The sequence below is a fragment of the Muntiacus reevesi genome, chromosome 11 (genome assembly GCF_963930625.1).
Source record: "Muntiacus reevesi chromosome 11, mMunRee1.1, whole genome shotgun sequence".
Classification (NCBI taxonomy): domain Eukaryota; kingdom Metazoa; phylum Chordata; class Mammalia; order Artiodactyla; family Cervidae; genus Muntiacus; species Muntiacus reevesi.
The window spans coordinates 35,638,048-35,660,899 of record NC_089259.1 but is presented as its reverse complement, the minus strand read 5'-3'; the positions used below and the strand labels follow the sequence as shown (position 1 = coordinate 35,660,899).

The 22,852-nt window shown below is 35.1% G+C and overlaps 1 protein-coding gene across 1 annotated transcript in view; it reads left to right on the top strand.

Moving 5' to 3' along the window:
• LOC136144127 (proline-rich protein 13-like) overlaps window positions 1-22,852 on the top strand; it is an 85,981-nt gene that overhangs the window by 60,212 nt on the left and 2,917 nt on the right. The window contains exon 3 of the mRNA XM_065901799.1: window positions 13,924-14,002. Within this exon, the coding sequence (XP_065757871.1) occupies window positions 13,924-14,002 (79 nt within the window). The remainder of the gene's footprint in view (window positions 1-13,923; window positions 14,003-22,852) is intronic.

Here is a 22,852-nt window from a genome sequence, read left to right as displayed (position 1 = left end):
CATCCTAAATAATGTCATTTTGGATTAATTTAAATGCATTTAAAAATAGTAATCTCATCATCGAAGTGATATCCATTCATTTTCACTGGTCTGTCTCACACTCACTGGGTAGGGACAATATAGATTATGTTCATTAGAGTGGGCTCTTGTGGACCAACAATATTTTTTCTACAACAAAGGGAAAGAAAAACAAATAGAATACAATAAGGAAGGAAAAAATCAAATAGTAGATTAAAATTCAGCTATATCAATAACTTCTTAAATGAAAACCATCAAATATCCCAATTAAACAACAAAAGAGAACAAATTGTATGTTGTTCATAGGAACATGTAGAATAGGTGAACTACACACATATGTGTGTGTGTGTATATACATATACATATATATATATTGCAAAACATAAACAAAAAAATTGTAACTCTAATCTCAGAAAAAATATAAACTCTAAAATGAAAAATATGCTTAGGGGAAAATGACAGATATATATTGATAGAATTGCAATTCATTATAAATATAGCAGTTCAAAATTGCTGTGTACCTAGCAATATAACCTCAAGTATATATAATATGGTAATTGAAAGATCTTCAAAGACAGGAGAAACACATCATCATTGTGGGAGATTTTTAATGCTTTTCTCTGTAACTGATGCATCACAAAGAGAATAAAAATTAAGAGAAGATGCAGAATACTAGTATAACACAATTAAATATTTGATCTAATTACATATACTAAATACTTTAAGTTGCAGAATACAGACTGTTCATTTCATGTTAAACATTACAAAAATTTAGCATTATCAAGTACTGTAAGTAAGTTTTAGAAATTTTCAAAACATTGAGAAGACATACTATATGTCCTATGAACATAAAATTATTTAGCTAACAATGATTATCAAAAAGGATAAATGCAAAAAATATATTACCTGATAAACAAACAAGAAAGTTATAATAAAAATAGAAAATATTTCAATTTACAATAAAATTAATGAATAGTGGCAAAATGTCTTATCATTAAAGCCATCTTTAGAGGTACTGTTACAGCTCATATATTTGCATTAGAAGAAAATACATGATGGAATTAAATCATCTATACATCCATATTAACACAGCAGCAAAAATGACAATTAATTAAACCAAAGGAGTAGTAGGAAATAATAAAAACAGAAAATAATATAGTGAGATCATTATAAAGAGTTCAACCAAGAGATTCAACCAAAAATTTGATATATTGGAAAGAATAATCAACTGATAAACCAGTATAAAGAACACTTGTTTCAAAAATGAGAGAGGTAGCATAAGTGGCAAGTTTCAGCAAAAACAGAACAAAACAAAGCAAAACATGTTTGAGTGGATATGGTGTAGGTGATTGAATATCATTAGAAAATTAAATTAGATCCAGATCATTTAGGTTCTTTCAAGTTAAACAAGAAATTTGGAACTTTCTTTAAAAAGACAAATTCAGATTATTGGAAAGAAAAATAGGAAGAACTTGGTAAAGAGCTTAATATTGAGGTTGGGAATAGAGAATAAAAAATAATAATTCCAAAGCTTTAAGCTTTAGTAACGAAATGGTTAAATGTCCATTAATTCAAAAGATTATTTGGAATGAAGGGAGACATAAATAAGCAAATAGGAAATTAGGGGAGAGAAGTCCATTTTGGAACATACAAAATTAAAGGTGTCCTCACGCATTCAGTTGTAGAGACCATGGAAGCAGCTGAAAAAGTGGTTTTTGAGCTCAGTAAATAATTTGCTCCTGAATATTAGCAAGTTACCCAATTATTTGAGTTACAATTTCTGACTTTCTCTTGAGACAGACTAAATAGTGAGATTTTGTGTTGCAAATGTGAATAGTAAAGGATCCTTTATTGTCCGTGTCTATTTGGTTCCAGAGGATTAAGCAGCAGGTAGGAAGTGTACAAAATATGAAAATTACTGTGAAAGTAAGTGAAATCACCCAGTAATCATTCATGTGATAATAAAATTATAGGTTTTAAGGGGAAAAAAAACCCTAGATATTACTGAACTTAATGTGACAAGCAACAGAAGAGAAGAATTTAAAAGAAAATGAGAATAAACTCTCTGAAGATTAAAGTGTGATACTGATGGTTAAGAGAAAAGACTGGAATGATCTAATACATCAAATTAACTGCTCATTTGTTAAAGGGTAAACTCAAACCAAATCAAAATTTGCAGTGATAGATTTAAGATAACTTTAAGAGGTGATATTAAAAGTTTATTATATGTGAGTGAAAAAAAGTAGGGAGAAGATTTGAGACTTAATCCCAGACATTCTGTTTGCATAACTGGATAGTATTGCCACAAACTAAGAGAAAAGTATTCAGGTGATTACATACTTTTAGGGGGAATACCATGTGTTTTGCTAAGAATATATATTAGACTTGAAATACCTGGATTTAAAATACAGAATTTTGAATATTTAATACTGAAATTTCAGCTAGACGCTGTCAAATGCGAGTGTGTTAGTCAGGTTTTGTGAGTGTATTGGTTTCCTAGGGTTGCTATAACAAGAAACATAAATTGGGTGTCTTGAAACAAACGAAATATATTCTTTCACAATTATACAGTCTAGAGCCCAAAGTTAAGGTATTGTCGGGGCCGTGATTCCTGGGAAGGCTGTAGGAGAGAATCCTTCCCTGTCTCTTTCAGCTTCTAACAACCCTATGGTTCTCAGCTTGTGGCAGCATAAATCCAATCTCTGCCTTTGTTTTTTACACACTTGTGTCTTGCCTTGGTGTCTGCGTCCAAATTTCACTCTTCTTATAAGGAATCAGTCCTTAAACCTGATTAAGAGTCTGCTATACCAAGAGAACATTTCATGCAAAGATGGGTTTGATAAAGGACAGAAATGGTATCACCTTAACAGAAGCAGAAGATAATAAGAAGAGGTGGCAAGAATACACAGAAGAACTACAACAAAAGATCTTCACGACCCAGATAATCATGATGGTGTGATCACTCACCTAGAGCCAGACATCCTAGAATGTTAAGTCAAGTGGGCCTTAGAAAGCATCGCTATGAACAATGCTAGTGGAGGTGATGGAATTCCAGTTAAGCTATTTCAAATCCTGAAAGACGATGCTGTGAAAGTGCTGCACTCAATATGCCAGCAAATTTGGAAAACTCAGCAGTGGCTACAGGACTGGAAAAGGTCAATTTTCATTGCAAATCCCAAAGAAAGGGAATGCTAAAGAATGCTCAAACTACCGCACAACTGTACTCATCTCACACGCTAGTAAAGTAATACTCGAAATTCTTCAAGCCAGGCTTCAGCAATACGTGAACCATGAACTTCCAGATGTTCAAGTTGGTTTTAGAAAAGGCAGAGGAACCAGAGATCAAATTGCCAACATTCACTGGATCATCGAAAAAACAAGAGAGTTACAGAAAAACATCTATTTCTGCCTTATTGACTATGCCAAAGCCTTTGACTGTGTGGATCACAATAAACTGGAAAATTTTGAAAGAGATGGGTATACCAGACCACTTGACCTGCCTCTTGAGAAACCTGTATGCAGGTCAAGAAGCAACAGTTAGAACTGGATATGGAACAACAGACTGGTTCCAAATAGGAAAAGGAGTACATCAAGGCTGTATATTGTCACCCTGCTTATTTAACTCATATGCAGAGTACATCATGAAAAATGCTGGGATGGAAGAAGCACAAGCTGAAATCAAGATCACTGGGAGAAATATCAATAACCACCTTATGGCAGAAAGTGAAGAAGAACTAAAGAGCCTCTTGATTAAAGTGAAAGAAGAGAGTGAAAAAGTTGACTTAAAGCTCAACCTTCAGAAAACAAAGATCATGGCATCTGGTCCCATCACTTCATGGCAAATAGATGGGGAAACAGTATCAGACTTTATTTTGGGGGGGCTCCAAAATCACTGCAGATGGTGATTGCAGCCATGAAATTAAAAGATGCTTGTTCCTTGGAAGGAACGTTATGACCAACCTAGATAGCATATTAAAAAGCAGAGACATTACATTGCCAACAAAAGTCTGTTTACTCAAGGCTATGGTTTTTCCAGTGGTCTTGTATGGATGGGAGAGTTGGACTGTGAATAAAGCTGAGCACAGAAAAATTGATGCTTTTGAACTGTGGTGTTGGAGAAGACTCTTGAGAGTCCCTTGAACTACAAGGAGATCCAACCAGTCCATCCTAAAGGAGATCAGTCCTGGGTGTTCATTGGAAGGACTGATGCTGAAGCTGAAACTCCAATACTTTGACCACCTCATGTGAAGAGTTGACTCATTGGAAAAGACTCTGATTCTGGGAGGGATTAGGGGCAGGAGAAGGGGACGACAGTGGATGCAATGGCTGGATGGCATCACCGACTCGATGGACATGAGTTTGAGTAAACTCCTGGAGTTGGTGATGGACAGGGAGGCCTGGTGTGTTGTGATTCATGGGGTTGCAAAGAGTCAGACATGATTGAACGACTGAACTGATACTTCTGGATGGCCTCATCTTAATTAGTTGCATTCGCAATAAGCCCATTCCTGTTCAAGGTCACTTTATGAGGCACCAATAAGATTTCAACATAGCTTTTGGGGAGATACAGTTCAATAGAAATCTTATTTTTGATTCACATATCAGTACTTCATAGAATTTTCTTGTAGACATGCTTTTTGTGCTAGAGAAGGAAATGGCAACCCACTCCAATACTCTTGCCTGGAAAATTCCATGGACTGAGGAGCCTGTAGGCTACAGTCCATGGGATCACAAAGAGTGGGACACAACTAATCAACTTCACTCACTTTTCTTTCAATTTTTAGGTACTTTAAGTTTATCAGTCATCTACAGAAGTGCAATATTTATAGTCTCATTTCTCTAAACTTCTTGTCTTGGTTAAAAGTTTTTCTGAGAGTCAACTAAACAAAATTTGAGATTTAACAAAGGATTCCATGATCAGAAGTTAGATTTTGTCTACTCCATGAAACTGATTATATAGTGACCTTCTGACACTAGATTTTGTCTTTAATTAGTTTACATCGAGTAACAATTGTGGAAAATCCTTAAAGAGAAGGGAATACCAGACCACCTTACCTATCTCCTGAGAAACCTGCATGAAAATCAAGAAGCAATACTTGGAACTGGACATGGAACAACCGACTGGTTCAAAATTGGTAGAGGAGTATGACAAGGCTGTATATTGCCACCCTGTTTATTTAACTTCTATGCAGAGTACATCATGTGAAATGCAGGACTCAGTGAATCACAAATTGGAATCTAGATTGTCAGAAGAAATATCAACAACCTCAGATATGCAGAAAATATCATTCTAATGGCAGAAAGTGAAGAGAAACTAAAGAGTCTCTTGATGAGGGTGAAAGAGTAGACTGAAAAATCTAGCTTGAAACTATATTAAAAAAGAAAAAAAGAAAAAGATGGCCACTTTATAGCAAATAGAAGAGGGGGAAGTGGAAGCAATGACAGATTTTCTTTTTTTGAACTCTGAAATCACTGTGAATTGTGATCGCCACCAGGAAATTAAAAGACGTTTGCTCCTTGGAAAGAAAGGTATAACAAACCTAGAAAGTATATTAAAGAGACATCAGTTAGACAACAAATGTCCATATAGTCAAAGCAATGGTTTTTCTAGTAGTCATGTGCAGGTGTGAGAGTTAGACCATAAAGAAGACTGAGTGTTGAAGAATTGATGCTTTCATATTGTGGTGCTGGAGAAGACTCTTGAGAGTCCTTTTGACTGCAAGATCAAAGGAAATCCTAAAGGAAATCGACCCTGAATATTCATTGGAAAAACTGATGTTGAAGCTACAATACTTTGGCCACCTGATGCAAAGAGCTGACACATTGAGAAAAACCTGATGCTGGAAAAGATTGAGGGCAGGAGGAGAAAGGGGCGGCAGAGGATGAGATGATTAGGTAGTATCACCGACTCAATGGACACGAATTACAGCAAACTCAGGGAGATAGTGGAAGACAGAGGAGCCTGATATGCTGCAGTCCATGGGATCACAAATAGTTGGACACAACTTAGCGACTGAACAACAATGAGAACAATGATTATATCTTTCAATCTTAAAGTATTAGAATTTCTCATATTTTCCTTTCATTTGTTTGCCCATTTGTCAATTATCTCAACTTATCTCTTTCTATAGTACCTTGCTAAATGCAGGCTATATCATGAATGTGTGCATGTTCAGTCATGTCTGACTCTGTAACTCCGTGGACTGTAATCTGCCAGATTCCTCTCTTCATGGAATCTTCCAGGCAATAATATCGGAGTGGGTTGCCATTTGTTACTCCAGAGAGCATTCCCAACCCAGGGATCAACCTCTCGTCTCTTGCTTTTCCTGCATTGATGGGTGGACTCTTTACCACTGTGCCACCTGGGAAGCTCGTTTTACATATTACTTTATTCCATGTTATTTCTTTTGATAGCATTATCAAGTATTTCCCCATTTCATAACACATTTTATAATTTTTATGACTTCCAAAGCTATTTCAAAAGTATACTTCATATATATATATGTATGTATATTTTTTTACAGGTCATATTGTGGTAAAACAACAAATCAAATGCAGTTATTTCCAAGATTAAGTTTTATTTCTTGCTTTTGTTACATGTTGGCCAGAGTCAAATGTGACTCTGCTTCATGAATCTTCCTGAGGAAAGATCAGCCTCTATTTTGAGCTGTAGTTCTAGCATCAGAGAGAAAACCAAAATGATGTGACTAGATGATGGTACTATGATGAATTAAATTTCCTACTGGGAAAATAATAGATTATTTTTACTCATTTTCAGCAACAAAATAATTCATATTTCTAATCTCTTATCAATTTTTGACTTGGAAAAATTTTACTCTTTACACATCAGCACAGCAATAACCTACAAATAATTGAGGATTTAATTATCCTTTTGTATGCTGTGTTGAGTTGACAAGTTGTGTCTGACTCTGCAACCCCATGGACTGTGTCATGCCAGGCTTCCCTGTCCCTCACCACCTCCCAGAGATTTCCCAAGTTCATGTCCTTTGAATTAGTGATGCCATCCAACCATTTCATCCTCTTATCCATATTGCCCTCTTCTCCTGCCCTCAATCTTTCCCAGCATCAGTGCTTTAATAAAAGAGGTATGTATCCTTTTTGATACAAGAGATCAGAATGTAACAGTGAATGATTCCTAAAAGTGATTCTAAATGACTAATTTTTTTAACCCCTTTGAAAAAAACCTAAATTGAATCAGTTAAGGGATGATGTAACATTTCAAAAATTAATTAGTTCTTTAACACTTTATTACCAATCTTATTTTATGTGTTCACACGAAAGTGAAAATCATGCATGCTGTAATAGTAAGTTTTTCTGAACCAACAGGTGTGTAGGGTGTGTATGCAAAATCTCCATTAAGATAATCAAAAAGAAACAGGACCATTTTCTCCACATTTTCTTGTCTTTACAAATATATCTATATACACACATTCTAGAAGCCGACAATTGTTCTGATTTACAAATACCTTTGGAAATATTTGCAGTAACTCCAAACCATGACAATAAAATTAAAATAAATCAAAATCCACAAAAAACTTCTTTTATTTGTTTTATATTTTTGTTAGGCCATCTACTCCTTTATGTTTTTCCCTTAGGATATAAATGCCACTGCTAACTTAAATGATCTCTTGCATATTATTCATTTTCTTAAAGTTAGTGTGAATGTGTGTGTATGTGTGAACATGAGCTGTATAAACACTATGAATCACAGAATGCACAAAATTCTAAATATTTTGATGTCATTTATCAGTATTTTATTTTAAATATATATTATTTGATAAACAATTTTAGAAGTTAAGAAATGAAAAATTGTGGTTCAATTTCTTGATGGTTTTCAATACTTGTGATCAAATAATGTATTCCTAAATTTTTTTGTTGTTTATATTTATATTGATTTTTAGTTGTTTATATTCTGTTTTCTCAGAGGTACTCCAGTTTTCACTCATGCCCAATTCCAAAGGATAGGAAACAAGTAAAAAACCAATCATTTAGAGACCAGCTATCCAGTCATGCTGTTCACTGTTCTTTTTTTTTTTTTTAAGAAAATAAAGGTCATTAAATAATCCCATGTGGGACTTCCCCCTTGTGGCTCAGCTGGTAAAGAATCCACCTGCAATGCAGGAGACCTGGCTTAGATCCCTGGTTTGGGGAGATCCCCTGGAGAAGGGAAAGGTTTCCCACTCCAGTATTCTGGCCTAGGGAATTCCATTACTGTATAGTCCATGGGGTCACAAAGAGTCAGACGCAACAGAGTGACTCATTTTCACATTCAACATAAAAATATACTTTGCTCTCATCATAAAACTTTATTTAAAAAATACTTTTACAGAGTATTGTTGCATTAAAATAGTGTACATGGAGTTTGCTGTCAACATGGGCAGAATTTTTTAACACCATTAAGAGGAGGGGAATACATGCACAAATTCTCTAGTATGAATATCCTAAAGTCTTTGATTTTTCTCATTATTAAAGAGACTTCCTGCTAATAAACAAAGTTAATAATTTTGATTTATTTCAATAAATATTATCTGAATGTCAGGTTGATTTTTCTACCTTCCTTCTAAGTTTTCATGCTATTTGAAAGTGCACACAAATATGTAAACTTAAACTCATAATGATGCTAAATGAAGAAGCCACACACAACACCATGTATATTGTATGATTCCAGTTATTGAAGTTTAAGAAAGACAAAATAAGTATGATATGACAATTCTTGATAGTGGTTACTGACAGGAGGCAGATGGATAATGCTTGGGAGGGCACAAAAGAGATTTCTGGGGATCCTGATAATGTTTGATTTCTTGAACTGAGTGGGTGTATTCATTTTGGAATAATACAATTAACTGTGCATTTAAGATTTTTGATAAAAGCTTCAACAGAAATGTTTGAAAATAAATTGAAAAATAAAAAAGAAATATATGAACTTATTTATGGTATAACTAGATAAAATGTGTCAGTTAAAAAGATTTTAATTTTTAAGATGTAAGGATAAATGAGGTGCCTCTCACAAATTATACATTATATAGAAAAACATAAGGATACCAAGGAAGGAAGTGGGGTTGGATTGATTGGAATATTGGGACTGAAGTATCTACAGTACTATGTATAAAGTAGGTAGCTAGTGAGAACTGACTATATGGCACAGGGAACTCTACTCAATGCTCTGTGGTGGCCTAAGTAGAAAGGAAATTCAAAGAAGAGTGGGTATATATCTGTGACTGATTCACTTTGTTGTACAATAGAAATTAACACAACATTGTAAGAAACTATACTCCAGTAAAAAGAATTCATATTATATCAAAATTTTCCACAATTAAAATATATTGATATTAAGAAAAAATTCTGTAAAAAAGATAGGATGAACAAATTTTTAGGTCAGCATGTTTATACTACCGAAAACATATTAATCTCAAAATTTAAATGCAACAAATATTGAATAGGCAAGAATTCCATTTGTCATATTTATATCTATTTATTAATTATCATATCATATCTATTCAGTTTCAATCTTTAATTATCAGGAGTATATATTATCTATTTTGTAAAAAATAATTTGTTGTTTAACTTAATAGATATGTATAAGATTTAGAATGAGGAAAATTTGGGGGGAAATATTCCATAATTGTCAGCCTAATTACATAATTCATTGTCAATTATATATGTTATTGAAAAGGTAAGGATGAAATATGTGTCCTAGTCTTTATATGTCTTTTATTTAGTGATAATTATTTAGTGTTATCATTTCCTTTACTCCAAGACTATGAGTGGAAAAATTAAGCATACAGATTACCATCTGTATGAATCCATTTTTTGACGGCAAGTTCTGGTATTCATTGGGATTTTATTTGATCTGGCTTTAATTGTTGAAGTTAGTCCAGAGAAAAAAAGGTTAAGAAAAAAAAGCTTAAGAAAAACTGATGTAGATGTAATATAAATGTTAAAATGAGCACACATAATTTTCAAAGATGTACTTAGATACATGAAATATCATGAGTTGTTAATTATGAATATATAAAATCGTAACATGGAAAACTACTTGTGAGCACAGGGAAATAAAATTGCATATTTATTAACATGATATATATTAAGGAAAAAGAAATATCATATAAAGTGGCATCTATATTAAAAGAAGATATTCTACCAACAAAATAACTCTGAGAGTAAATCTATTCATGGTGGCTATTTGATAAAGTCATTTTCCTTTACTTTTTATTTGAAAAAATATTCACAGTAACTAAAAATTTATAAAAAGTAGTAAAAAGTAACATTTATAAAAGATAGTAAAAAATGCCTCTTATTTTTATATTCTTCATCTAAATAGTAAATATTTTATCAATGCTACATCATTCATTTGCTTTCATATATTTGTTTATATGCAGATCAATGTCCCCTTCAAGTTAAATATGTGTGTGTTTTCTGAAAACAAGGACATTTGCTTCTATAGCATTATCTTTTAAAATAAGTACATTAATATTTGCAAATATTGTCATTTTTAAAACGAATTGATCCAATCCAGACTCAAGAGTATCATCAGGTTGCCATATCTCTTAATTCAGTCAATCTGAAAATATTCCTCACTCTCTTATAATCCTAAATTATATGTTTGTTTTTTGTAGAATGTTTTTCAATTTGATTACGTCTACTGTTGCTTTGTAACTAGATTCAGGTTACACATTTTTATGATAAATATCACAGTTGTAATCCTCATTCTTAGCACATTTTACAGCTCATGACACATGACAATTTGTGTAGTCACTGGAAATGTTGACTAAGATCAGCTGATAGGGGTCATATTCTTTCTTCACTGTAAAGTTTCCCAGATTCCCTATTGTAATTACTAAGAAGTTCACAGGGAGATTCTTTGATGCTGTGAAAGTACAAATTTGCTGTTATATTTTTTAGCATCCACTGATTTAAAAAAAAATCTAGAATATTGGAATGCTATAATATTTTATCATTTTATCATTTTTCCCACATTTTTAGTTGCCTGACTACAAGTCAGAGATATATTTCCTTCTGATTTGTTCATTTTTATATCATAAACTCATATATTATTTATGTTATACATTTATCATTCTGTTTTGATGTTCAAGTTGTGTTGGGTTTGGCTACTGGGAGACTCTTTAAGCTGGCTTTTATGTCCTTTAACAAGACCCATTTTTCTTTTGATATTCTCTTACTTTCTGCCATAAGACTTTCCAGACTCAGTTATTATTTTTCTTCCCCAGGCCTGGAATTTAAAAATTCTGGTACCTTTTAGTAAAAAGTGGTATTTAGAAGCTAAGACCTGTTGGACAGCAATAGGATATTGCTACACCCAGGCCTTACAATGAACTGAGGTAAAAAGTGTAAGCATACACATATACACACAGTTGTACACACACACAAATATTTGTGTATATATACATAAACACACAAACATACACCAGACATTCATATCTATATCAATCTATAGTCATATTTATATTTATATCTGTATTTTGAAATATATAAGAGCTCACTCCATTCCTTCTAATTTCAATCTAACATGCATGGTTTATTCTAGAATCCTCCCTTTCCATATTTGTAACATTTTTTATAATGAAAAACCCATTTTTTCATATTAGCTTTCTATGGGTTCTATGACAAATTGCCTCTTGCTTCATGGCTTAAAACAACACACATGTGTTATACTACTGTTTTAGAAATTAAAAGGCCAGCATAGGTCTCACTGGGCTAAAACTGAGGTGTCAGCAGGGCTGTATTTCTTTCTGGAGATGGTTTTTTGTGTGTTTGTTGCTCTTGTTGTCATTCAGGATTTTCTGTTTTTTCTTTGTTTTGCTTTTTCCAAATTTTAGAGATGATCTACATCCTTTTGTTAGCTTCCTTTCACCGTTTTGAAAGTCATCAACAGTGTATCTCTCTGGCTGTTGTTATGTAGTCACACCAGTGGCTCTTTGACCTAACTCAGTGCAGACAGCTACTGAATTCGTTGCCTTCTTAACTGACCCTACCCTTCATCTGTCACCTTTCTATTTGGTCTTGACTTAGTATCAGTTGCTGCCTATTTGACTCCTTCTTCACTTGCCCCTTCATCACAAGATAGTGAATATTTTGTTTGGCCTATTTCTCACTCATGCACTCTTGCTCTCACTCAAGTTAACTCCAATAATTATTTTTCAAGGGAAAGATAATATGTGAGAGGAAAAATCTGGACTGTGAGGGGTTAGTCAGTCTGGTTTGGAAATACACACTTTGAAATTGTCAGCAAATAGATGATATTGACATCATAGAAAGAGGTGAGATAATGAAGGAGATGACTGTAAATAGAGGAGACAAAATTCTAAAGATGGAAGAAGAGGATGAACACAAATAGACACAGAGATGTAACAATCAGAAATATAGAAAGAAACCACAATAGAGTCTATTGGAAGAAAGACTGGCAACAATTATGGATCTAGCTCACAAAATGTGAAACTTTGTTGAAGCTATATTTAAATTTTCAAGTCAGTGACAGCAGAACTGTAAATCATGTATAGAACTCTTCTAGGCCCAAGGTCATGTGTGACTGCACAGATCGCAGATCTCATTCTAATGAACCAGGACCTGATCTGAAACTGAGGGTGAGAGAGAAGAAGAAGAAGAAGAAGAAAAAGAAGTTTCAAAGGCAACTGTTAGGTTACATAAGATAAGGACTGAGAATTAATCAATGTGGAAATAACTTGAACTAATTTCTGGTTGGCAAACTCCTGATCAAAATATATAGCTTTGTTTTTTTGTTTTCTCCTTTTTTTTTTTTTTTAAGATGCAGAGGATAATTAAAAGCTTTTAGGGTACAAGGTATACCACTAAGAGCATGATAAATAGATCATGTAAAAGAGAATGGGAAATTATGGTATAAAGTCATTGAGTAGGTGACAAAGTGTGCTCTAATAAATAAATGAAGTGAAAAGAAAAGATTTTCTTTCAGATACTCTGAAAATTTATCTGTATTGAGAGACCAGAAATCAAAATATGTAGGAAAAATGTGCTATTACCCCTGCTGTGGTTTAACTGACTATAAGGAAGCAAGGGATTTGGAAACATATAAAACTAGTAGCTATAATACTTGAATCTGGAGAATAGAGTTTAATTTTGTGTTTGATAAATATATATTAAAACAAGAATATGTATCAGAAATTAAGAATGTCAAAGAATCTGATTAGTGGAGAGGAGGGTTGTGGGTAGAGAGAGGGCAGATAATTCCTTGTTCTTTTTTTGTGGCTGAGTCTCTTCAGACTCCTCCTCCTACAGCAGGAAGCTGGAAATGTGAGGCCTTGTTAAGGAAGAAAATGAAAAGAATCATTGTTATTTGATTTATTATTCTCTCTTTTCACCCTCAGTCCAAGTTTGGGGAAGCCACCACCTCAGATGAGAGATATTAGAATAAATACTAGCAATACCTTCTTTCTTCCCAAAGAAAGGCAATGCCAAAGAATGCTCAAGCTACACCACCGTTGCACTCATCTCACACGCTAGCAAAGTAAAGCTCAAATTTCTCCAAGCCAGGATTCAGATGAACTGTGAACTTCCAGATGTTCAAGCTGGATTTAGAAAAGGCAGAGGAACCAGAGATCAAATCTTCAACATCCACTGCATTATCAAAAAAGCAAGAGAGTTCCAGAAAAACACATACTTCTGCTTTATTCACTATGCCAAAACTTTTGACTGTGTGGGTCACAACAAACTGGAAAATTCTTAAAGAGATGGGAACACCAGACCACCTGACCTGCCTCCTGAGAAATCTGTATGCAGGTCTAAAAGCAACAGTTAGAACTGGACATGGAAAAACAGGCTGCTTCCAGATGGGGAAAGGAGCATGTCAAGGTTGTATGTTGTCACCCTGCTTATTTAATTTATATGCAGGATACATCGTGACAAATGCTGGTCTGGATGAAGCACAATCTGGAATCAAGATTGACAGGAGAAACAGCAATAACTTCGGGTATGCAGATGACACCACCCTTATGGCAGAAAGTGAAGAACAAAAGAGTCCCTTGATGAAAGTGAAAGAGGAGAGTGAAAAAGTTGGCTTAAAACTCAACATTGAGAAAACTAAGTTCATGGCATCTGGTCTCATCACTTCATGGCAAATAGATGGGAAAACAATGGAAACAGTGACAGACTTTATTTTGGGGGACTCCAAAATCACTGCAGATGGAGACTGCAGCCATGAAATTAAAAGACACTTGCTCCTTGGCAGGAAAGTTATGACCAACCTAGACAGCACATTAAAAAGCAGAGATATTACTTTATCAACAAAGGTCTGTCTAGTCAAAGCTATGATTTTTCCAGTAGTCATGTATGGATGTGAGAGTTGGACTATAAAGAAAGCTGAGCGCTGAAGAATTGATGCTTTTGAACTATGGAGTAGAAGACTCTTGAGAGTCACTTGGACTGCAAGGAGATCCAACTAGTACATCCTAAAGGAAATTAGTCCTGAATATTCATTGGAAGGACTCATGCTGAAGCTGAAACTCCAATACTTTGGCCACCTGATGCGAAGAACAGACTCATTGGAAAGACCCTGATGCTGGGAAAGATTGAAGGCAGGAGGAAAAGGGGTCAACAGAGGATGAGATGCTTGGATGGCATCACCAACTCAATGGACATGAGTTTGAGTAAACTCCGGGAGTTGGCGATGGACAGGGAGATCTGACATGCTGTACTCCATGGGCTCACAAAAAACGGGACACAACTGAGTGGCTGAACTGAACTGATACCTTTGTGGATTACATGGATAGTAATATCTTGTGTCTGCATGGTTGCTGGGGTAAGATATATAGATCAACAACTTTGATCATGTATTAATAATTGCTGCAAAGTCTTGATTGCTTTTTGGTATCTCTTGACATTTGTACGTAATTTAAATTTTCAGTCCATCAGTTCAGTCACTCAGTTGGGTCCGGCTCTGCAACCCCATGGACTGCAGCATGCCAGGCTTCCTGTCCATCACCAACTCCAGGAATTTGCTCAAACTCATGTCCATTGAGTCCATGATGCCATCCGACCATGTCATCCTCTCATCCGCCCCCTGCCCAAATAAAATCTCTCTATAGTTCCATTGTTTCCCCATCTAATTGCCATGAAGTGATAGGACCAGATTCCGTGATCTTAGTTTTCTGAATATTGAGTTTTAAGGCAATTTCAAAGTAGAAATTTCAATAGAAAAGTAAAAAGAAGATTGAATGTCTTTTCTCACAAAGATATCCATTTGAATCAAGGTAGCTCTCCAAACCACCTCCAAAATATTGTTCTTTAGTTCACTTGTGTTTGAAAACTTTAAGGTTTTGCTTTATTTAGAAATAAAAAATGAAACTGAAATTAATTCCACTACTTATAAGATAGTGGGCATAAAATACAGAATCATAATTTATCTTGAGTCCACCAGAAAGCTACAATTATACAATGACCAACAAACCCACTGCTGGGCATTTATCTGGAGAAAACCATTATTACAAAAGATACATGCATCCCAAAGTTCTTTGCAATAATGCATACAAGAGCCAAGACATGAAAGCAACCTAAACGTTCATCAACTGATGAACAGATAAAGAAGATAATGTACATATATACGAAGCAATAGAACTCAGCCATAAAAAAGAACAAAATAATGCAACTTCATCTATGTGGATGGATCTAGAGATTATCATACTAAGTGAAGGCAGTGGACAGAGAAAGATAAGTATCATATGACATCACTTTAATGTAAAATCAAAAATAATGATATGAATGAACTTATTTGCAAAATAGGAACAGACTCACAGAGTTAGAAAATAAACATAGTTGCCAAAGGGGAAAAGTGGAGGAGGTAAAATAGTTTGAAATTAACATATGCATGCTATTATATGTAAAATAGATAACACAGGCCTACTATACAGCACAGAGAAGTCTACTCAATATTCTATAGTATTCTAAATGGGAGGAGATTCAAGATGGTGGAGCAGTAGGTGGCCATGGATACATCAGTAATACACTTTCAAAGACAGATCTTGCATAATACCAGCTGAGACTGGGCAGCAGAACCTGATCACAAGAAAAGAATATAAAGAACCTTGCAAAGCTTGGTAGGACAAAGGAAGGAGGGCAAAACAGAAGAGAGTGAGTAGGACTGGATCTGCACCTGGGGAGTGGGAAAACTGAAGCAGGAGTCAGATCCCCACATCAGGGCAACTGTTTGGAACAGAGGTGAAGCATTTGAGGCTGTTGAAGAGTGAAGCAGCTGACCCGTGACAGTCTAAATGAAATGAGAATCACACAGATAATCCTTCCCACAGCCATACATACTCTGTAGAGGGATGCAAGTCCCCCAGAAAGTGAAGCAGCTAAGAGCTGGAGCATAGAGATTGGAGAGCAACCTCAGAGCAATATTTGATGTTGACTGCAGGAAAATGGTCCAAGGGGACCTGAGGGAGGAGATCACAGTGGGGAATGCCTAAGGACAGTCAGTCAAACATGGAAGCAGGGCAATATGGTTTGGGTCATACACAGGGGTTGGAGCCATTTCTGTAGTCTCTCTCTCCCCACTAATCAGCAGTGGATGACTGAAAAACCCCAGCCAGTGTGACCCTTTAAGTTATTGATGCACCAAACAACAGATGAGGATCCCCGTCAGGGTGACCCTTTAAGTGCATGATATTCCAGGCAACAGAGAATGACAACAACCTGAATGGACCAAGAAACAGAGAAGGACAAGTCAAGGAGATCCTCTGATTTTCAGTTGCCAGAGGCTAGGAAAATACTCTAATAGGACCATAGCTCCTATGACTGAGGCCGTGTGATCGACAAGGACGAATCTGTATCTATTGAATATATAAAAGCACAGTAAGTGTTCCCTCAATAGAAAATGCACTAGCACTGGTAGATGTGAATACTAGAGGCAAGAACACTCTGGAGTAGAACCAGATTAGAGTCTGAGCTGCCCCCACAACAGGCCCAGAGACCAGCCCAGTATTGGAGGGCATCCTAGGGAGGTGAGGTGGACTGTGACTCACAGTGAGGAAAAGAACACTGACAGCAGGGATCAAAGAAAAACATCTATTTTTCTTATATTTTAACTTGTTTGGTAGTTGCTATAGGATTTTTTTTTTTCTTTTTCTCTGCTGTAGCTTTTGATTTTAACAGTACTATAAATCTATTTAAACTTTTGAGAATTTTTTTTTAATCAGACTTTTTTATTTCCTTTAAATACTTCTGCCTCTATATTGACCTTTTGCTGTTTTGAGTTTTTTTTTTTTTTTTTTTTTTTTTTTCCCAGTTCGTTTCAGTCTCTCAGTTTTGTCCAACTCTTTGTGACCCCAAGGACAGCAGCACATCAGGCCTCCCTGTCCATCACCAACTACTGGAGCCTACTCAAACTCATGCCCATCACGTCGGTGATGCCATCCAACCATCTCACCCTGTGCTGTCCCCTTCTCCTCCCGCTTTCAATCTTTCCCAGGATCATGGTCTTTTCCAATGAGTCAATTCTTCGCATCAGGTGGCCAAAATATTGGAGTTTCAGCTTCAGCATGAGTCCTTTCAATGAATATTCAGGGCTGATTTCCTTTAGGATGGACTGGTTGGATCCCCTTGCAGTCCAAGGGACTCTGAAGAGTTTTCTCCAACTCCACAGTTCAAAAGCATCAATTCTTTGGCGCTCAGCTTTCTTTATAGTCTAACTTTCTACGTATATTCTTTTGATTTCATTTACTTATTCTTTCCCTGTTGTAGTTATTCCTTGAGATATATAAGTCTACTTTATCTACCTTTATTTAACATTGTTTTTCTATTCTTTATTTCTTTTCTTCTTTTTTTCTTTTTTTTTCTTCACCATGTTTATTAGTCTGTTTTGCTTTTGTTTCTTTATTCCCAAGTTGGCATATTGCTTCAGATTTATTTTCCAATTTAAGTTTTTGTTGAAAAGAAGTGAAAGTGAAGTCACTCAGTCATGTCTGTCTTTGAGACCCTGTGAACTGTAGCCTATGAGGATCCTCCATCCATGGGATTTTCCAGGCAAGAGTACTGGAGTCGGTTGCCATTGTCTTCTCCAGGTGATCTTCCTGACCTAGGGATCGAACTCGGGCCTCCCACATTGTAGGCAGACACTTTGCCTTCTGAGCAAATTTTTGTTAGCTTTATTTTTAAATGGTTGATATCATTTTTGCTTTCCTTTGCTCCACGGGTCAAGCTCTTCCACTTTATCTATTTATTTTGGACTGTGTTGATTTTGTTTATGTGTGTGTATATATAGTTCATTATTTTTTTTAGTATTTGTCTGATTTTGTATTTGCCATTTGTCTGGTGTAGGCATTTTGTTTCTTGTTTTAGTGTATTTGTTTTAATCCCCTTTATTGCCATAACAAACCACCTATGGAATCTCACTTCCCTGTCTAGAATTTGGGCTCTGAGCCTTTGGAATGGGAGCACTGACAGGAAGAATCTAGACTGCAAGAAAACTCCTAAACCCTGGGAGTAATAATTAGTGAGAACTTCCACAAAGGCCTCCACCTTTAAACAAGACCTGGCCTCACCCAAATGTTGGCAGTACCCAGCACAGGACTCCTCACACAAATAGCAAACAAAACAAAAACCCAAATCCAATTATCATCAAGCAGGATTACCACCTCATACAGCCCTGCCCATCAGAAGAAAGAAGAAGAAGAAAAAAAAAAAAAAAAAAAAACTTACCTCTTCCCTCCTCCCAACAGAGTACAAGCACAAGTCATACCCAACAGAAGCCTACAGAAACCACTGGACCAACCTTACCCACCAAGGACAGAAACCAAAAGGAAGAAGGAATTCAGCCTCAAAGCCTGAGAAAAGGAGACCTCACACCCAATAAATAAAAAAAGGAAAAAAAAAATGAAAATACAGGGAAGTACTGTGCAACTGAAGGAGCAAATGAGAAACACACAAGATCATATAAGTGAAGAGGAAATAGACAAACTATCTGAAAAAGAATTCAGAATAATGATAATAAAGATGCTCCAAAGTCTCAATAATAGAATGCAGAAAATGCAAGAAGCAGTCAGCACAAGTAACACAATTAATAAGGAGAGAGAAGAAATAAAGAATAAACAGAGATGAGTAATACAATAACTAAATTTAAAATGCTCTAGAAGGAACCAATAGTAGATTAACTGAAGCAGAAGAAGATAGAATAGTAAAAATAACTGCTGAAGAGCAGAATAAAGGGAAAAGAATAAAAAGAATTGAGGATAGCCTCAGAGACCCCAGGACATTGTTAAACGCACCAACATTTGAGTTATAGGGGTCCCAGAGAAGGAAGAGAGAGAGAAAGCCACTGACAACATTTTCCAAAAAAAAAAAAAAAATTATAGCTGAAAACTTCCCCAGTATGAGAAAAGAAATAGTCATTTCCAAGAAGTGCAGAGAGTCCCATACTGGATAAACCCAAGGAGAAACATGCCCAGACACATACTAATCAAGCTAACAGAGGATAAACCTAAAGAAAGAATATTAAAAACAGCAAGGGGAAAGGAACAAGTACATACAAGGGAAAATCCCATACAATTAGCAGCTGATCTTTCAGTGGAAACTCTGCAGGCCAGAAGGAAATGGCAGGATATATCTACAGTACTGAAAGAAAGAAAGCTACAATCAGTTTACTCCATCTGGCAAAGATTTCATTCAAAACTGATGGAGAAATCAAAAGTTTACACACAAGCAAAAGTTAAGAGAATTTAGCTGCACCAAACCAGCTTTACAACAAATATTAAAGGGACTAACATAGTTAATAACAAAGTAGAAAGGAAAGACCTACAAAAACAAATCCAAAACAAGAAAATGCCAATAGGAATATATATATATATATATATATATATATATCAATAATTACTTTAAATGTAAATAGATTAAATGCTCCAACCAAAAGACACAAACTGCCTGGATGGATATAAAAATAAGACCCTATATATGCTGTCTACATGAGACGCTCTTCAGACCTAGAGACACATACAGACTGAAATTAAAAGGATGGAAAAATACATTTCATTCAAATGGAAATCAAAAGCAAGCAAGTTGAAGTGGCAATTCTCATTTCAGACAAAATAGACTTACAATAAAGAATATTACAAGAGATAAGAAGGACCAGATAATGATCAAGGGATCAATTCAAGAAGAAGACCAAACTATTGTAAATATTAAACACCCAGCATAGGAGCACCTCAATACAAAAGCAAATGCTAACAGACATAAAAGGGAAAATTGGCACCAACAAAATAATAGTAGGGGACTTTAAAACACACTTATGACAATGGACAGATCATCAAAACAGAAATGCAAATCTTAAATGAAACATTAGACCAAATGATCCTAATTGATATATTAAGGGCATTCTACCCAAAAGCAGAATAATACACTTTCTTCTCAAATGCGTATGAAACATTCTACAAGATATTTCATCTTGGGTCACAAATCACCCCTTATTAAATTCATCTTTTCTGATCACAAAGCTATGAGACTAGGCATCAATTACAGGAAAAAAAAAAAAAACTGGAAAAATACAAACACATGGAGATTAAACAATACATTTCTAAATTATGAACAGGTTAAATCAAAAGGAAAATCAAAAAATTCCTAGAAACAAATGAAAATGAAAACATAACAACTTAAAACCTATTGGGTGCAGCAAAAGAAGCTCTGAGAGGGAAGTTTATAGTGATACAATGCTACCTCAAGAAACAAGAAAAATATTGAATATACAATGTAACTTTACACTTAAAATAAAACAAGTGGAAGAACAAGAAGCTCCAAAGTTAGTAGAAGGAAAAAAAATCATAAATATTGGAGTAGAAATAAGTGAAAATGAAATAAAGGAAACAGTAGTAAAGATTAATAAAATTGAAAATTGGTTGTTTGAGATGATAACAATATTAACAAACCATTAGCCAGACATCAAGAAAAAACAGAGTAAAATCAAATCAACAAAATTAGGAATAAAAAAGGAGAGGTTGCAACAGACAATGGAGAAATACAAAGGATCATAAGAGATTATTAAAAGCAAATATACACCAGCAACATGGACAACCTAGAAGAAATGGACAGATTCTTAGAAAGGACTGAACCAGGAAGAAATAGAAATTATGAACAAGCCAATTACAAGCACTGAAATCAAAACTGTGTTAAAAAATCTCCTGAAACACAAACCCAGTGTCAGATGGTTTCATAGGTGAATCCTATCAAACATTTAGAGAAGATCCAATACCTATCTTTCTAAAAGTCTTCCAAAAAATAGTAGAGGAAGGACAACTTCCAAACTCATATTTCTAGTCCACCATCACCCTGAAACTAAAACAAAAGACAGTTAGTTCAGTTCAGTCGCTCAGTCATGTCTGATTCTGCAATCCCATGGACTGCAACTTTCCAGGCTTCCCTGTCCATCACCAACTCTGGACTATACTCAAACTCGTGTCCATTGAGTCGGTGATTCTATCCAACCATCTCATCCTCTGTCATCCCCTTCTCCTTCAGCCTTCAATCTTTCCCAACATCAGGGTCTTTGCCAATGAGTCAGTTGTTTGCATCAGGTGGCCAAACTATTGGAGTTTCATGTTCAGGATCTGCCCTTCCAATGAATATTCAGGACTGATTTTCTTTAGGATTGACTGATTTGATCTCCTTGAAGTCCAGGGGACTCAAGAGTCTTCTCCAAGACCACAGTTCAAAAGCATCAATTCTTCAGTGCTCAGTTTTCTTATGTTCCAGCTCTCACATCCATACGTGACTACAGAAAAAAGCATAGCTTTGACTAGACAGACCTTTGTTGCCAAAGTAATGTCTCTGCTTTTTAATATGTTGTCACACACACACAGAAATTACAGGCCAATATCACTGATGAACATAGATGCAAATATCCTTAGCAAAATTCTAGTAAACAGAATTCAATAACACATTAGAGAGATCATACACCTTGATCAAATCAGGTTTATCCCAGGGATGCAGGGATTCTTCAATGTACTAAAATCAACCAGTGTGATACACCATATTAATAAATTGAAAGATGAAAATCATATGATAATCTCAATAGATGAAGAAAAAGCTTTAGACAAAACTCAACATTCATTTATAATAAAATGGGCATAGAAGGAACCTACCCAACATAATAAAGGCTATATATGATAAACCCACGACAAACATTATTCTCAGTGGTGAAGAACTGAGAGCATTCCCTCTTAAGATCAGGAACAAGACAAGTGTGTCCATTCTCACCACTATTATTCAAGAAAAATGGAGCTGGAGGAATCAGTCTTCCTGAATTTATACTATTCTTCAAAGCAATAGTCATCCAGACACTATGGTACTGGCACAAAAGCAGAAATATAGACCAATGGAATAGAATAGAAAGTCCAGAAATAAACTCACACACTAATGGATAACTTAATTTTGACAAAGGAGGTAAGACTATACAATGGAGCAAAGACAGTCTCTTCAATACGTGCCGCTGGGACAACTAGACAACTGTGTAAAAGATTGATATTAGAACACTTTCTAACACACCATACACAAAGATAAATTCAAAATGGATTAAAGACCTAAATTTAAGACCAGAAACTTTAAAATTCTTACAGTAAAATATATACTGAACACACTCCAATTAAATCATAGCAGGATCCTCTATGAAAAGCTCCCAGAGTAATGGAAATAAAAACAAAAATTAAAAAGTGGGACCTAATTAAGCGTAAAGGTTTTGCACAGCAAAGGAAACTATAAACAGGGTATAAAGACAACCCTCAGAATGGGAAATAATAATAGCAAATGAATCAACTAATGAACAATTAATTTCAAAAATAAA